Source organism: Chamaea fasciata, unplaced genomic scaffold, assembly GCF_029207755.1.
Source record: "Chamaea fasciata isolate MVZ Bird 193981 ecotype frontalis unplaced genomic scaffold, bChaFas1.0.hap1 SCAF_3, whole genome shotgun sequence".
Classification (NCBI taxonomy): domain Eukaryota; kingdom Metazoa; phylum Chordata; class Aves; order Passeriformes; family Sylviidae; genus Chamaea; species Chamaea fasciata.
In genome coordinates, this window is record NW_027094088.1 from 80,184,324 (window position 1) to 80,201,070 (window position 16,747).

The 16,747-nt window shown below is 39.6% G+C and overlaps 1 protein-coding gene across 1 annotated transcript in view; it reads left to right on the forward strand.

Annotated features, from left to right (window-relative positions):
* Positions 1-447: 447 nt before the first annotated feature.
* UBE3D (ubiquitin protein ligase E3D) overlaps positions 448-16,747 on the forward strand; it is a 78,452-nt gene continuing 62,152 nt past the window's right edge. Inside the window, exons 1-7 of the mRNA XM_066179628.1 lie at positions 448-528; positions 864-1,066; positions 3,091-3,181; positions 8,156-8,387; positions 12,496-12,565; positions 14,942-15,011; positions 15,846-15,954. Of these exons, the coding sequence (XP_066035725.1) occupies positions 467-528; positions 864-1,066; positions 3,091-3,181; positions 8,156-8,387; positions 12,496-12,565; positions 14,942-15,011; positions 15,846-15,954 (837 nt within the window). The 5' untranslated portion in view covers positions 448-466. The remainder of the gene's footprint in view (positions 529-863; positions 1,067-3,090; positions 3,182-8,155; positions 8,388-12,495; positions 12,566-14,941; positions 15,012-15,845; positions 15,955-16,747) is intronic.

The window sequence follows — 16,747 nt, forward strand, 5'->3', positions numbered from 1 at the left end:
TTAGTCTCGAGGAGAGTCGGGGGGACCTCATTGCTCTCCCCAACTGCCTGAAAGGAGGTTTTGGGGGCCGGTCTCTTCTGCCATGCCTACGGTGACAGGACTTGCGGGAATGGCCCTAAACTGAGACAGGAGACGTTCAGATTAGACATTAGAAAAATATTTTTCACCGTTAGGGTGGTCAAGGGCTGGAATAGATTTGCCAGGGAGGTGGTGGAGCCGCCATCCCTGAAGGTCTTCAAGAGGCGTCTGAATGTAGCGCTGGGTGATGTGCTTTAGGGGCTCCAGCGGCAGTGCCGAGTGGATGGCTGGTTTGCATGATCTTAAAGGTCTCTTCCAGCCCTGCTGAGTCTGTGATTCTGTGATTCCGATTCCACGCAGGCGGCGCTGTGGCGGCCCGGCGGCGCCGCGCCTGCGCCGGCGGGAGAGCGGCCGCTTCCTGCGCGGTGCCCGGCTGCTCCGCGCCGGCATGGCGGGAGCGTTCCTGATGGAGATCAGGCGGGGGACGGAGAGCGCGCTCCTGGTTATCCGGTAGTGCGGGGGCGCTGCCGCCCGCCGCCGCTCGGGCCGTGCGGGGCAGCCGGGGGCGCGGCGGGTCTGGCTTTCGGCGTCCTTAGCCTTCAGCGAGGGGACCGGGTTGTGTGCGGGCGCCTCCCCCTGCCTATTCGGCTCGGCACAGCCTGGGCTACTGTGCAAATAAACTCTTCCTGAGAACGGTGGATTGTTTCTCTCGGCTGCTCCTCGTTCACCGCGTGGATCCCCGGGCGTGACTGGGGTTGCGGGGGAGCTGCGGCTCGGCTTGTGTGAAGCAGCAGCACGCCCCGACAGCTCCTGCCCGAGGCATACCCGTTGCTTTTCCTCCGCAGCGCGGCGGCGGAGCTCCCCAGCGCGCCGGTGGAGGTTTCGGTGTGCGCGGATTCCCTGGAAGTGAGGAGCGGCGGTAGCTGCGATGCGGCGGCGCTGCCGGCAGGGGTCAGGCTGGCGCCGTCTTCGTGCCGCGGGCTCCGGCGCCTGCGCGGGGACGGGCTGCACCTGCGCGTGCGCCTGCGCTGCCCGCCACCCGCCGCCGGTGAGGGCGGGGCGGGGCGGGGCGGGGCGGGGCCGGGCCGGGGGTGTCGCTGCGGGGCGGGGCGCGGTGACCTGGGATCTGGCGGGTTGAGCTGTGAGGTGTAGATTCTGTGGAGCAAACACCTTCCGGAGTTGTCAGTTTGAGAAAATGAAAGTGCAGAAATGGCGTAGTGAAAGGGAAACGCGGTGTGTTTGGAATCTGCTCGCAGTTCCCCCCCTCCCGTGTGCTTCCCTATAGTACTTCAAAATGAATTTCTTTCTCTCCTGTTCTGCGTTCGGTAGCTGAAAATCATAGAATCATAAAATGCTCAGGGATTGGAACGGACTTTGAGGATCATCTCGTCGCAAGTCCGCACTGCCACATGCAGGGGTACATCCCACTAGATCAGGTTGCTCAAGGACTTCCCCAACCAGGCTTTGAACACTGCCAGGGTTGGGGCATCCTCAGCCTCCCTGGGCAGCCTGTGCCGGTGTCTCACTAGTCTCGCAGTAAAGAACTTCTGCCTAATATCTAACCTGAATTTCCATTCTTTCAAATTTTACCCATTACTCCCGGTCCTATCAGTAATGCAGTAATCTGCTTCATCCAGGCAGTTAGATTATGCTTGTCCATCCCTGACCACTTAATCATAAAGGGTTATGCATTTGTGTTGGGGCTCATTATTCTCACAGCTGGGGTTTCAGAGGTTAATGTTACAGGTCACATCTGCAAAGTTACCTTCTTTATTAACATGATGCTAATTCAGGTCTGGGATATGTTTGCAATAAATAGAAAGCATGGTAGTACAGCTGTTGCTTTCTTTCATCCTGGCATCCAAGCTCAATATGTTTAGATTCATTTCATACAATGTGGCACAGAAAGATAAATAACACAAAATTACCATTCTGAGCTTTTAAAGTAGAGAAGGATGATGAAATATGTAATACACAGTAATGACTTCAGCACCAGAAACACATCGGAATATTCTGTTGATATACTGAGATTGCATCTGTACATTAATCTGTAATTATGCGTGTGCTTTGACAACTCAATTATACCAAAATTATTTAATGTGTCCTATTAACGAGACATGTTTCAAAAGACCAATGATGAAGTTTTGAAAATCAACATTGGGAAGTCTTGCTAGTGAAAAATAAGTATGTGAACCAGGTATGTGAATCAACGTGTATGTTGGATAGTCTTAATAACCCTTTGATGTTTTATATTATTATGTAAAATAGTTGAAATTCTGGAACCTTTAAAAGTACTTTCCTCTTGTGGTTAAATCCTAAATTTCAAATATTGAATGTCAGTGCTGAGAGTAAAGTTTGATTCTAAGTAATAGAAAGTGGGTGATGCAAAGCATATTCATACGTGGAACTAGGCTTACACTTTTACTTTTCTTCCACTTAATGTTATCAGATAATTTGGGGAGGCTTTTATAACTTCTCTCTTTTTTTTTTTTTTTTTTTTTTTTACTTTGGAGAAGTTGTTTGAGCTACCTTTTGTGAGACCATTTTTGCTTTCCTGGCCTGCAGAGGCCGTTGCTCACTGTCTTTTCCTGGAGTGGTTCCACAATGGTTAGTGTCTTACCTGCCTGAAAATGTAAAATTAGTGTCTGCCCCTGCTCCCCATCCTAACTATTTGTGTTACATTTTGGTGTGTCCCCTGATATTGCAGATACACTGATTATCAGAAATATCATTACAAAAGAGTGGTGTTGAATTTTGATTCTTATGATCTCTGCAATTATATCAATATATCAACTCCCTTTCTGAAGAGAATTTGCACCTTGAAAATAATTAGTCACATGTACAGTTCCTGTTTAGTAATATGGGCACGAAGTGGAGATGTTAGGTATTTTTCTAGATCTAAATACTTGCTTCTACATGTAAAAACATTAGGGTTGTGTTTTAAATGTCAGCATTTTGCTTTGTCTGTTAGATTTATCCTTTTTGGTTTGAGGTATTTGGCAGGATTTTTTGTACAAGTGACTGAGAGTTTTATGCAATTTTGAAAATTAATATATTTTTCTCCATCTACAGATGTGGTTTTTACTTTGAGGGAAAGCCTGAAACCCAACAAGGATTACATCTTCTACTGTCAGTCTTGTGGTGACATGGTAGTAAAAGACCGGTGAGTACTGCAGTGTCTTCTATTTATAGCAATAAATGCCATAGTGATTGGTATTCATGTTATTTTGTGTACTTAGAGATAGCTAAAAGGTATTTATTTTGAAACTAATAGATAAGAACACATCTGAAGCACTGCAGATGACAAAAAGCAAAATTCCCTGAAACAGTTTTTAGCTGCTTATTCATTTACTCCTACATTTCTTTCTTCCTCTGTACTTCAGGTATCTTTTTCAGTTCTTTTCAGTCTTTTACAAATTTCTTTCAGTCATCGTGTTGTAATTATAGAGTGGCAGGTCAGAATGGGGATATTGACCACAGCTTGCTTTTATCTTTTAAGCAAGGGCTGCCTCCACATACTTCAGGGATGCTGAATTAGGAAACGCAGGGATTGTGTCTTAGCTGTGTGAGTCTGCCTTATCTCTGTTCTTAAAAAGTCTGCAGAGTGAATGAGAATTTTAATAAAAAGGTGCTGCATTGTCTAGCTCTTCTGATGAACAAATTTGACAGCTTCAGCTGAATATATGAGCATTGTTAGAGGTGCACTTACAGTGTTTTATGATCTGTGTGGCTCTTAATACTCAAAAGAATAGTACAAACATGTTTCATTCTCTAAATTTCTGTTCCTTTCTTGTCATAGGTATGTATTTATGGCTAGCTGAATGTAACTGCATGAGTATTTCTTAACTTTCTCCTCTGAACTGTCTCATCAGAAAGTCTAGTAATAACTCTTAATTTGATACATTTGTAAAGTAGTGGAACTTCTAATTTCTAGTCAGCAACATTTGCTTTTGAAACATTGTACTTTTATATTCACATTTCTGAGTGGGAATTTTCTTGAATTTCAGCACATTAAATTCATATGCATGTAGTTTAAATCTTTTGGTTCTGCATCCTGTAATGTAACACAAGAAGAATCTTTGAGAAAGGAAAAAGAATGCATGTCCGTGGCTTTTCACTTGGCATTCCCCCTTGCAGGGAACCTCTGAGCCCCTTGAATGCTGCCACTAAAAAAACACCTAAGACAAAAGTAGAAGAGTGGAGCTGCCAGTGTATGCAAGACATTCTGTTCCAGCATTTCCAAAAGGCAGAGAGTAGCATAGTCAGAACTTCTATCTACAGAATTCATATGTTCCTCTCTCCAGGAAGGCTTAAGTATGAAAGTGTCAGCAAAGGTGGAATGATTGAAGGGAAGTTGCAGAACTGTGTGAAAGAGAGCATATTAAAATCTGAATTACTAGGAAAGGGTCTTTAATAAGAAAAGTCTGAGATCTAGAAAATCATACCTTTAAGAAGAAATTGAAATAAACGGGATTTTGTTTAAATAAAGTTGTGGAGAAGATGTAAGATTCTTCTAATATCTAGGAAGTTGCTGCAAAGAAGGTAGCAGTAATCTTCAGTTGAAGCAAGAGGAATCTTGGTTAAAAAAACCAAACCACCAAAAAAACAACAAACCACCCCAAACCTATTCTAAAGCTTATTTTTTTACCGTTAGAGATTGCATAGGTAGCCTTTCTTTCAGAGGTTAGATTAAGAAATGTACTAGGAATGGTTTAAATGTAAGTAATCCTTCCTTGGTGCACGGAAATTGACTTTATACTCTGAAATGCTCTGCATCAGTCTGTTTCCTTCCATAAATTTGATAGCTCTAAGGAGGTTGGGGTTATGCTCTTTCATTTTTTTTCATTGCCCTCACATTACCCACATTAGAGGAAATTATTAGATTTTTTTTTCTTCCATTGTGCAAGAGCTGCAAAGAATTAGGGATACTTGTTTTTTCTTTCTCTCCTTCCAGTTGGGCTAAGCAGACCTCATGTATAAAATAATTCTTTAAGACTTTATTTCTGTCGTGAAGAAATTCATAAAGGCTTGTGGTGTATGGATGCCAGGTGCCCACCAAAGCCACTCTATCACTCCCCTCATCAGCTGGACAAGAGGGACAAAATGTAACAAAAGGGGTCACGAGTCCTGCCAGAAAACCTGTTCCAGTGTGGGCTTCTCTCTCTCTCTCCAGGTCCAGAGACTCTGCCAGACTTCCCATGAGGCCACAGCTTCTTTTGGGCATCCATCTGTTCTGGTGTGGGGTCCTCCATGGAGGGCATCCATCTACTCCATCATGGACCTGCATGGGCTGCAGCAGGACAGCCTGCTTCACCATCTTCTTCCCCATGGGCTGCAGGGAAAATTGCCCCAGTGCCTGGAGCACCTTCTCCCCTCCTTCTTCACTGTCCTTGGTGTCTGCAGAGCAGTTGCTCTCAGGTTTTCTTACTCTTCTGACTGCAAGATGTTTTCTCCCACTTTATTAAATACATTTTCAGAGAGGCACTACCACTGCTGATGGCTTTATCTTTGGGCAGTGGTGGGTCTGTCTTGGAGCTGGCTGGCATTGGCTCTAAGCTACTGACAGCTGCTCACATCTTCTACCCGTGGAGGCCCCCTAGTACTAAACCTTGCCATGCAAATGCAATACAGGGAGTGGTCACAGCACCAAGCCTGCTAGAGTTCAAGAAGCATCTGGACATGGTATGAACCTTCAGGTTGTCCTGTGCAGGGCCCAAAGTTGGATGCAATGATCAGGATGTTCTATGATTCTATGATAATGATTGGTACTGCACAAATATTCCACTGAAAAACTCCTGGCAGGGGAAATCTAATTATACTTTACCTACATAAGTAATGTTAAGCCTGACAGTTAACTGTCAAGCTGGGCTGTCCCAAGATTTTTTAACAGGTAAATAAGGGAGACTGCAGTTAAAGAAATGCAATTGTTTTTCTTTTTCTCTGATGGAACTGAACAGTCATATGTTTAAAAGTCTAAAGTCCATTTTACTTCCATATTTCAGTATTTTCAGTAGACAGAATGGTATTACTGGGTATTAATTAATAATGACATTTGGGTTTACTTTTCTTAATCCAGTCTTACAGGGGTCTCTATGGTCAAGTACTTACTCTGGCCTGGAATATCATCTAAGAATTTAGTCTTTATGGCAGGAATCTTACAGACTAGTGCTTAACTTCAAAATTTTTAAAAGTAAGTTAATTACCTACTTTTCTGATTGGAATCTTAGAACTATCTACCAGAGGAGATTCAGCCTGGCTACGTTAAGACACTTTCAGAAAGCTACACCTGAAGGTTCCAGCCTAAGAATTGTTTGCTCCTCTCTGACTGTGAAGGCAGCCTAGGTGGCTATCTTCAAGTAGAAACTCAGTTGTTATTAGGAGCAAGTTTGGGGAGATGTCACCCTGTTTTTTAGGTTTTATCATGTTGTTTAGTACCCTCAATTTAGTCAGTACCTAGTAAACCTCAAGTTGGTTTTGTTTGTTTGTTTTTCTAGGAAGTTTCCATTTTATTAATGCTATATTTTTCCAATTCTGGTGACCCAGGATATGGCTTCCTACCCATGAGTGGCAAAGGCCTAAAGTAGAGTGGAAATGGTATATTTTCTGTGTAGCTCACAGTTAGGAGGAGTTTGTTTAGGGAATTCCTACTGGTTGGAAAAACTGCTTTTCTTGGAAAAGAGGTGAACATCTTTATGCTGTAGACTGCGGGAGTAAAGAAAGTTTGATGTAATGAAACAAGACAGCATGAGTCTGCAACTTAAGGTAATCTGCATTTTTTTTTCCCTTGTAAGAACATTGCTGAGAGATACCAGCTTTTTGTTACTTTTGTGTAAAAAGCAATACAGGAAGACTTTTTTTTGCATTGTAAGGCCAGGCACTGGAACTAATTGTAAAGGCTGATGAAGAATCAGTTATTAGGCCAACATCAGAACTAAGATCAAAACTAAAGTGTCACTTTGGCAGAATTGAGTAGTATCTCAAGCAGTGTATAAGACTACAAAAAATGAAGACAGACATGGGTAGTGCTGAGAGGTGGTCTTATTTAGTTTTGGTAAAGCTGCATCAGAGGATGAGTTATTCCAACTTTCATCTGCAGGTGGAGCAAGCAGAGTTTAAAATGTATTGTCTATCTAGAAAAAAAAAGAGTTTTTTGATAAAACATTTTTCTTTCACCCACTGAACAATTCAAAAGGACCAAGCAGCTACAGTGGGAAGAACTGACATCTTCAGAAAATGTTAGTCTGGGAACTGCAGGAAAAGGAGGATGCCGAACGGTTGGCTTAGCAGCTGTGTTTTTATTTGCAAAATAGCACCATAAGCAAAGTTGTATTTGCAGGTTTTAAGTAAGGAGTAGAATCAAGAAATTCTGGTGAAGGTTTCAGGCGACAGCTGAGGAAACAGGGTAACAAAAGGAAAGCATTCAAGGAAACTAGGCAGAGAGCTGAAAATGCAAACCCAATACAACTGATAATGAAAACTAAGTAGTATTTCCAGAAGCTGTGTCCTTGGTCCATACAGCTACCCAGGAGAAAGGGATTTGATTTTTTTTCTATATGACTTTTGAAAGTTGGATCTGAGTATCTGACTCTAAATTAAGATTGAAGTATCCTTTGTTTGTTGTTTTGTTGGTTTGGGTTTTTTAATGAAGATGTACTGTGCTATTTTTCCAGGCTTTAGCCTTTTCAAGTCTGGTATCTGAAACAAAGAACATGCTGAATCTTGCTGTGGCATGAGTCTGTTTCTGTTGGTTTTATATCAACATTTGGTGCAAGGGAACTTTACAAGAAGTAATAGTAAATGTGATTGCAAATGCTCGTTGTATTTTTCATGACTGGGTAGAACTGTTTTATTTTTGCCATGTGATTCATTTCAAGAGAGGATTATGTCAAATTCTGCCTTATAATCATTGGAGATTCACCCTTGGGAAATGCTTCATCACAGACTTGGCAGGAAACTCAGCCATTGCTTTCTCAGAATTCACCCAAAGAAAATGCCTTTGGCTGGAAAGAGAGTCAAGCACTTCCTTTTGAGAAAATGCCATACTTCCCCCAGTATTTGTAGGAAGCCTAAACTCTCTTTAAGTGTCTTAGAAATGAATTGTAATGTACCGAAATATTTGTCTCTTCTCACCTCTAAGGAAATTTCTCAGAGTTCTTCCTCTGCCGAGTGAAAACTGGAGTGATTTAGTTGAAGAGTGGTGTTGTCACCCCGACCCCTTTGCCAGAAGCACTTTGCACCCTCAGCACGGTGACTGTTTTGTTGGAGACACTTACTTTCTGTTGAATTCAGGAAATGAATCACATGTGCCTGAATCTCCTGTGTGTTTCCCAGAGGCTGGACACCATGCTTCTCAGAGTGCCTCCAACTTGGTAAAGTATTTTCTCCAAGTAGTTTTTAGGTGAAGTTATTTTGACTTTTTTAATGTAAAGTAGTTTTTTTTTGTTACTAGTTTATTTAATTTGTATGTATTACAGAACTGCTTTGAAGGTCATAGGGAGTTTTTGACATTCAACTGTACAGAAGCCAGAAAATATTCCAGGACATGTTTTACATTTTCTAAAGCTCACACCACAGTCTTGATATTGACCTCAATATGCAAGCAGAACTTAGTACAGAAGCTACTTAATTTTGTAGTTATAAACAAGGATTTTTCCCCCAAATTATCATGAGTGAAGGACATCAGAATTTAGTAAGATAATAACTGTGGTGGGTTAGGTGTTTGCTAAAGGGTAGAGGAGAAAAGAATGAGGTGGAAATTGAAGTAACAATTATTTTTTTCTCACACTGTGACTTGAGGCATAATCATAACTATGACTAAAGAGAAGTGTGATTTTTTTTCTCTCCTTTTCTTAATTTTAATTTTAAAAAGACTTGGAAATGTCAGAGCATGTGCTTTGCATTTAGATCTAGCTGTCTTAGGTTCTTAAAGCATAGTAAGGAAATTTAGTTTGTTTGACTGCTCTGTCTAATGAACGGAACCTGCCATCCCATATTAAAGCTCTTCATGTTGATGTTTCTGAGGTGTTCCAGGATAAGATCGATTCATCAACCAAGTCTGTAGGAAGAAGGCTGTCATTTGGCTTAGAAACATCAAAATTTGTTGTTGCCTAGAGAAAAAAAAAAGCATTTTTAGGGGTGTATATTTTTCAGTGATGGGATAACACCCATGAAGACAGTTCAGTGCTTCACTTTTGGACATCTAGCATCTAGTATAAAAGTTCAGGCAATGATCTTTTCTTCTGCCAAAACAACATCCAGGAGCTCAGTTCACCAAAGCCTACATTTCCATGAAGCCTTTTCTGTTAACCTACTGCTTGTCTGCATTTGTACTGATGAGGGTTGGGCCTACACGTGCCGTATTTTCTCCCAATACCAAGTGTTAAACTGTCTATATTGCTGCCTTGGCCATTTGTGTCTGTAACAACTCATGACTTATTCTATAGAGATTTCCAGCATGAAACATTTAATCTCTTGAGAGCCAGACACCCTGATTTATACCTGCTGTTATAGTGAGGTGTATTATCCCCAGTAAGAGTCACCAGGATTCTTGCAGTTCAGTGGTTGCTGGTGCAATGCTCCACGTGACCCCTCTTCGTGGGGAGCAGTTCTGTCCTGTGGTCTCTATCTGCAAGGCTTGCAGCTGTGGCCCCTTGGGTTTCTTGTTCCATTGTTCTTTGACAAACAGAGTATGCAGAGAGGAAAATAAGGACTGATATCCTGTAAGGGTATCACCATGGCAGAAGCAGATTAATTTGGCTTAATTCTGTGACAATGGAGATATTTCTAAGTTTCCTTAAGAAGGAGGTGAAGTAGATGATACCGAATTTCCAAGAGGACAATGCCAGAGGTTGCCAAAATGAATTCTTGCATTTCAGTAGTCTTAAAAGAGAGCTTAGAACACCAGGAATAAATACAGGAAGAGGCAGGATGCATGGAGTTCATATTGCACACTTCTTCATGAAAGAGAATGTTTGTGAGTAAAGGATTGATTTGGAGGCAGAAACATAATAAAAGGATGTGGAACAAAGATTTAACTGAGATGTGGGTCGAACCAGGAAAACAGAACTTTTGAATGAGGGAGGAGGCTGTTTTATGTCAGAGGCATACTGAAATAGTATGTTATACATAAGTAGTAGTTTAGTGTGGTGAATTTTCATGTTTGCTTCTTTATAGTTGCATTGAAGTTGAGAATTTGTTCCTTGTTTATGTCCAATCCCTTTTTCTACATCTTTCACACTTGCAATGAATTCTCATTTCTGTGTTTGCTTATTTCTAGCATCACTCAGTTGCTAAGTAAATGAGCACAACTGTTAGATCCAGCAGAAGCTAGACTAATAAGGAAAAAAACCCCTCATACTGAAGCAGAAAATTCTTCCATAATATGAGTAATAGAAAGTTACGGGCAAGACAGATTGCTATTGTCATAAATGTTCTCAATTTAGTGAATATTGTTGCAATCTGCCCCAGTATGAAAGTTCCTTTTTAATTGCATTGCAGTTCTTTGGGAAGTGTTTGCCTATGACCAAAATAGTAGCGGGAATGTACCAGAGATGCTTAAACAATCTTTTCCAGACTCCAGTGGGACCAAGACAGCATCCGTCCATTGCAAACATATTTTTCACATCTATTAGTCTTTCAGTGTAACATAGTTCTTAAATGTCACATGGTCTTGCAGCATCTTAATAGTATCTCTTGGGGAAAATATTTTTCCTGACACCGTATCAGGGATCCTTAGGAATAGAAACAGAAACTATTAGGCTTGTGATCCACCTGCATCTGCAGATTGCCAGCAGCTGCAAGTTGTCAAATAGATAAATTGATTTAATTAGTTGAGCTAAAACTATCCCTTTTTCCATTGAAGCATGCTACAACGAGTTAGTGATGTTTTTTAGGCACAGTTCTCAGTCAGCACCTGTAACCAACCCAAGTTGTAGCTTTCAAGGAAGCACTGTGCATTCTGTACTTGTACTGTGCACTATTTGTACCAGTTTCAAACACTGGCTTATGTAAAACTTTTTCTGTTTATCCTTGCTTTTCACACTGAGCAAGTAATTTCACTGCATCTGTTTGAGAGGAGTAGCAAGGTAGAAATTGGGAGAAGGGCTAACTGCATATATACGAACCAGATGATTTTCCTGATGTCCATAACAAGGGGATTGTACTTCCAACATAGTCAGCTCTCAGGCTTTTAGTTTGATTCTCTGTTTCTGACCCTCATTAAGGTTATATATATATGTACTGCTTTCAGACCAGAGCTCTAGTGTGCTACACTCAGGTTAATAAGCCCACACAGAACCAGTTCTGAAGTTTAGACTTTGGATTAAAGTAAGAATTGTGCTTACTTATTTGTTGTATTGTATTTAAATATTAACACTGAAACTAGTAGGAGTCTAATAGGGTAGACTTCATCTAGAAATGCAATCTTTTTCAAAGGGCAGTAATCGATGCATAAAGCTAAGGCAAATATTCAGTGATGTTTTGGAGTGTAGAGAGTCTGTGAACTAGATATTGTTATGCACATTTTTTGTTTTCAATAAGCCCTTGATGACATTGCTTCCTCTGAATTTAGGAAGACTTTTTGAACTTGTTTATACTTTTAATATGAAAATTGCTTTCCTATAGTGCATACCAAATATATTATGCATCGTGTGACAAATGCCTTCCTTTTTTTTTGATACAAACAGGGTTGGAATTTCATAGCATGAGCTATGAGGGGATATGTTTGGGTTTTTTCTGTTCAGCTTTTCCTAAACATTTGTGATTTTAGGTATCTTGATACCCCTCAGTTTTCTGGCTTCCATACATTCTCCTATTATGTGTGTTTTCATGCCACACATGGAAACTGTTTTGCACTTCGGACAGTTATTCTTATTCTTTGTCAATACCTTTTTCTGTATTTGTTTGAGTAGAGGGAGAAGGGTTGTTCAAGAACAGAATCCACTGCACCTTTCTGGAATATCATGCTGTGTTGTGCACTTCAGCTGTTTCCTAGTAACTCAAAATAATCTGCAGACGTTTTCTGCTCTCTGCTGCACATTGAACTGGTATTCAACTCCTATAAAACTGTCTACAGTTGCTAGAACTTGTTACTGAGTAATGGCAGTCACATTGCGGCATACTATTTTATGTATATATTATGGAGTACTTCATTTCAGGTGCATTATTTTGCCCTTAGCACAATCGAATTTAGCTTATCATTTTATCATCCAGTCACTCAATATTACAAGATTCTCCTGTTAGCCATTACAGATTGTGCTGTGTGGATACATTGCCTGATTTTAAAATTAGTATGAAACTTGCAAGCAAGTACAAGTGCAGAAAGCTGAAGTAGTGAAGGCAAATACAAAGGCATGTAAACATAAAGAGGACAGAAACAAGTAAAAAGTTTCCTATCTGCTCTGTAAATTATGTTACAGCTGTGGATTCTTTCTTCAGAATATCTGAGTGACATTTAAATGATATTTTTTTGTCCTACAGAAGTCAAAAGAAAATAGCAGAGTAATTTGTAAGCGCTGCAAGACAATGCTGGGAGAAGCAGTTTCATCAGGTATGAGATGTCCAAACAAAACTAGACTTGACTGCATCAGCCATTGAACACTGGAGGTTAAAAACACTGAAGGAAAGTAGTTTATCAATAAGGTGCAATGATGATTCTGGTGTGTTCTTCTCATTCCATTCTGAAACAGGTGGGGTTGTTGGTTCCAGTGTTTGACCTGGAAAGTGACTTTCAGCAGGAATTTTCATTATCCTTATTTCTGTGGAAGATTCAATGCATGATTCCAGTTTACTAGGAATCCCAGTAAAAATGGAGACTTGAGACATTACAGGTTGCTTGTTTTCCTGTTGGTTTTACAGAATAAGTGAAAGGTAACTTCAGAACTTGATCAACACAACTACAAGCTGAATTATGGTAACAGCTTGGTTTTGTGGGAAGGAAGCCTTTTCAAAGAAACAGGTTATATCTCATCCGATGATGAGCTGCTGGGATTGTTGGTTTAAAAGCTGTAATTATATTGGATCAGCAGGGTTTACTTGAAGTGGTGTAAAGATGAGTGTCTGGTTGTTTTTAAAATTCAGCTCTTAACAGGAGAGAAGCAATGATAAGGCTGTTATTAGCAGGGTTCATTCTTTCATTCTCCCTCTCTTCCACTGCATCACCCAGTGTGAGCCTGCCTCAGTTCAGAGATCTGATGAATATAAAAGCTTCTCAGAAAAGGCAAGGCCCATTTAAGAAATGTCATAAGGAGAGACAAGACAGAAGGTCTTCTGTTACAGAATGTTCTGATTGTCCTGTACAGGGGTCTGACCAATACAGGTTTTAATGAACCCAAATTGAAGGTACAATGTTTGAAAGCCCAAAAAGCAAGACATGACTTTGGGAAAGGACTTCTGGGAAAATAGTATGAATAACAAGGTCCTGAGTAATAGATCAGTGGGAACGGGGAAAGGCAAGCACTGTAGACGTGCAGGGATTTGGTATGGACTCTGCACAGGGCTGAGGTTAGATAGGATATCCATTGTTTTGACCATGTTTCTTCAGTAATGCAGGAAATTTTGGTAGAGTTCAGAGAGCAAAAGAGATGTATAGTGTAAGTCTAGGCAGAATCATCTCTGTGAAAAGAGACTAGAGAGCAAACTTTGACTGTCATGCATTGGTGCTGCCTCATGAGCAGGTGTCAATGTCTTGAAATAAAGCAGAATTAGAGCAGTGTAGCTGTAGAGACTGGATTCAGCTTCGAGATTCCGCCATAGGCTGTTCCTTCCCCCAGCTCTATCCACATATACTCATATGATTTTTTTCTTGGGAAATCATACCTTCTGTCTCTCTGCAAGCAAACATCTCCTGAGTTCCCAACAGCACCAAATCCTTATTCAGGGTAATGGCTGAGGAACTAGAGAGACTGAACTGTCTTTTCTTCCTGTCTCCAGGAACTCACATAGCATGGAGCAGACTTAATTAAATTTAGAGGTAAAATACAATTTCCTAACAGTGAAGATAGTTTAGAAAGTGTAGTATTTACCTGGAGAAGGGATGGGATTACCAAGACTTTGGAAGGTTTAAAACAGATTAAGTGTCTTCCTGAAATGTTTGCTTTTATTCCGTTTTAATGGTATGTGTGAACTGAGATCAGATAAAACCCTTCCATCCTTAAAACTTGTGGACCAAATGAATCTTCCAGTTGCTCACATGCTGAGGCTTAGTAGAATGAATTTATTGCTCTTAACCTGTTTTGCTGGCCCTCTAGTTAGGCTGTATTTTCAGCATAGACCCAGATCTTCAGTATGATCATCTTTGACCTGACTTCATTGATGGGGATTAAATTATGTCCTCAAACACTTCCATTTAGTGTTAAAAGCTGTCTTAGTGGAGCTTTTGGTGAACAGTTACATTGAAATTCAGAATGTATGCAGTGTTAACGTTGAGTGAGTGTGATTTTTGGAAAGAAGTTCCATTCTGTTCTTTGAGCAAAGAAGAAAATTATTCCCCCGTGTGAGCTGTTATTAAAACTGTCTCTAGTGATTCACTGCAGCATTACTAAGCAGCAGAGGGTACTAAAATACTTATGTAAGCTATGCTGATCTCAGTGCTTTAGGAAAGTTCTTTCAATTCATCTTTCAGGTTTGGCTTGAGCTGTTGCTTGCTTGGTTTCAGGATGATTGTTCTCAACATTAAACAAAGATCAATATAAATGAGAAATTGCTTATCTCGTAATTAGCTCGGAACAGTTTTCTTCAGGCCGTGTAGGTTTTTTGTTATGGTTGCTTCTACTTCTACAAACCCAAGCAAAATATGATTGTCTGCTGCACCTCTTAATTGACTACTGAACAAATGTTTAACTAGTATAGTGATATGGTGACTTACAGTTTAATCTTAATAAGTTGGTTATTCTACTATAGTTGAAAAATGTTTTTGTCATTTTAGATACCATTAAATATTATGTCACCGAGGTGAATATTCAACCAGCTGAGGGAAGTTTCAGTCCAACACCGAGGTAACAAAATAATCAGATAATTTGCTCAAGTATATCTTTTACAAAGGATGCTAGAAATGCTCTAATGTTTTAGTTTCTTGAATAATTGCATATAATAACAGAGTGCAATTTTATGTAATCATCACAGGATTAGGCATTTTAAAGGCAAAGTAGCCTGAATTCACTCATGTACAGTTTTCTTTGCTCATCTTTGTGTGTGATGCAGGAGATTGTGTATCATTTGTTACAGTGTCTCAGTATTCATGTGATAAACCAAAATGAACCACTTTTTTATTTTGAACTATTTAAGTTTGCACAACGTCTAGTGACTAACTATGGAAACAGAAGTTTATGTCATGTAAAGTTACATTGAGTAAAGCTTGAAATGTTTAGTTGAAGTGAGACTTTTCAAGTAATTCAGTTTGAATTTAAGACTAAAATGAAACAGAACTTGATCTAGCTACCTGGTATCATGTACAATGGTTTAATCACAGTTCTTTCTTTTTGGGAATTATATTTGAAATATATGCATAATTCTGAACTTTGTGTTCATATGTGTAAAATATAATGGGGAAAAGCCTCTATTCAGCATTTGACAATTGGTGTCAGCCAAAATAAAGAATGTGAAGCTATTTAGAATCCTGATCTATTAAAAAATTCCTGTTGAAGGAAATAAAAAGTTCTCTGGTTTTGAGTGAGAGGAAGATAAAAAAGCCCCATCTTTTAGTAAAATGTGATTGTAGGATGTAGTGGAATTGAAGTATGACTTACTCATTTACCTGTAACACATAGATATGAATGACTCTCTGTGTAGTTGTTATAAAAACATATGATACGTGGTTAATTCTTAAACAGGTCTCAGTTTGTACAGAGCATGGTTGCTCAGTGTCTTTTGGAATTATCCTCTGCAAAAAGCACATTTAGATTCACCATAAAAGGAGATAATGGAAAAACCTATATTCTGGTAAGTTTTTAAGTCTTTGTCTTGCTGAAGATTGACTCATGTATCCCAGTTCCTAAAATATATTATTTATGCTGTCCATTATTGTATGTTTAAAAAATTAACAAATTCAAATTCTTGAAGTGGTTCTGAGGTACATTTGTTCAAGTAAAAATATCCCTGAGTTTTTAATCTAATTAGATGTGCACATAGAAATGTTATTGATACAGTAATGAAAGTACTACAGATGCACCATAATAACACTATTTTGTATCCAGAAAATATGGAAAGCTTAAGTTTTAATTTTTTAATATATATTTCACCTTCTTGCTCCAGTGCCTCTTTTCTTTAATCACCAGAAGTGAATCAGATTGTATAGCATCTTTCACAAGCATTGTCTCAAGTCAGCAGGGACTATTAATGTAGTCAGTACATTGCACTGGGAAGTGGAGTGCAAACAAAAATAAAATTGCCTATTAAACTTAATGTTCTAATGCTGTTAAACTTGGTTAAGCTTGATATTTAGATGGTGACAGCTAGATTCCTCAAACTTTTAAGATGGATAGGAGTTACCTTAATACTGTACACTTATTGTAACCAGTGATGGTTCCTTTTATTTCTGAGCTAAATGTGGGTATAGAATTTGTATTTTATAGTTTATAGAAATAATTCATAGATACAAAGAAATACATGATAAGAGATTCCTCTCCTGTATAAACTTAAAAATGCACTTTCTTGAGGCAATGTAATTACATAAACTGTTTTATATGTGCATTGTCCAAGGTCTATGATTTTGGAACATCCAGATGCTGGGGAA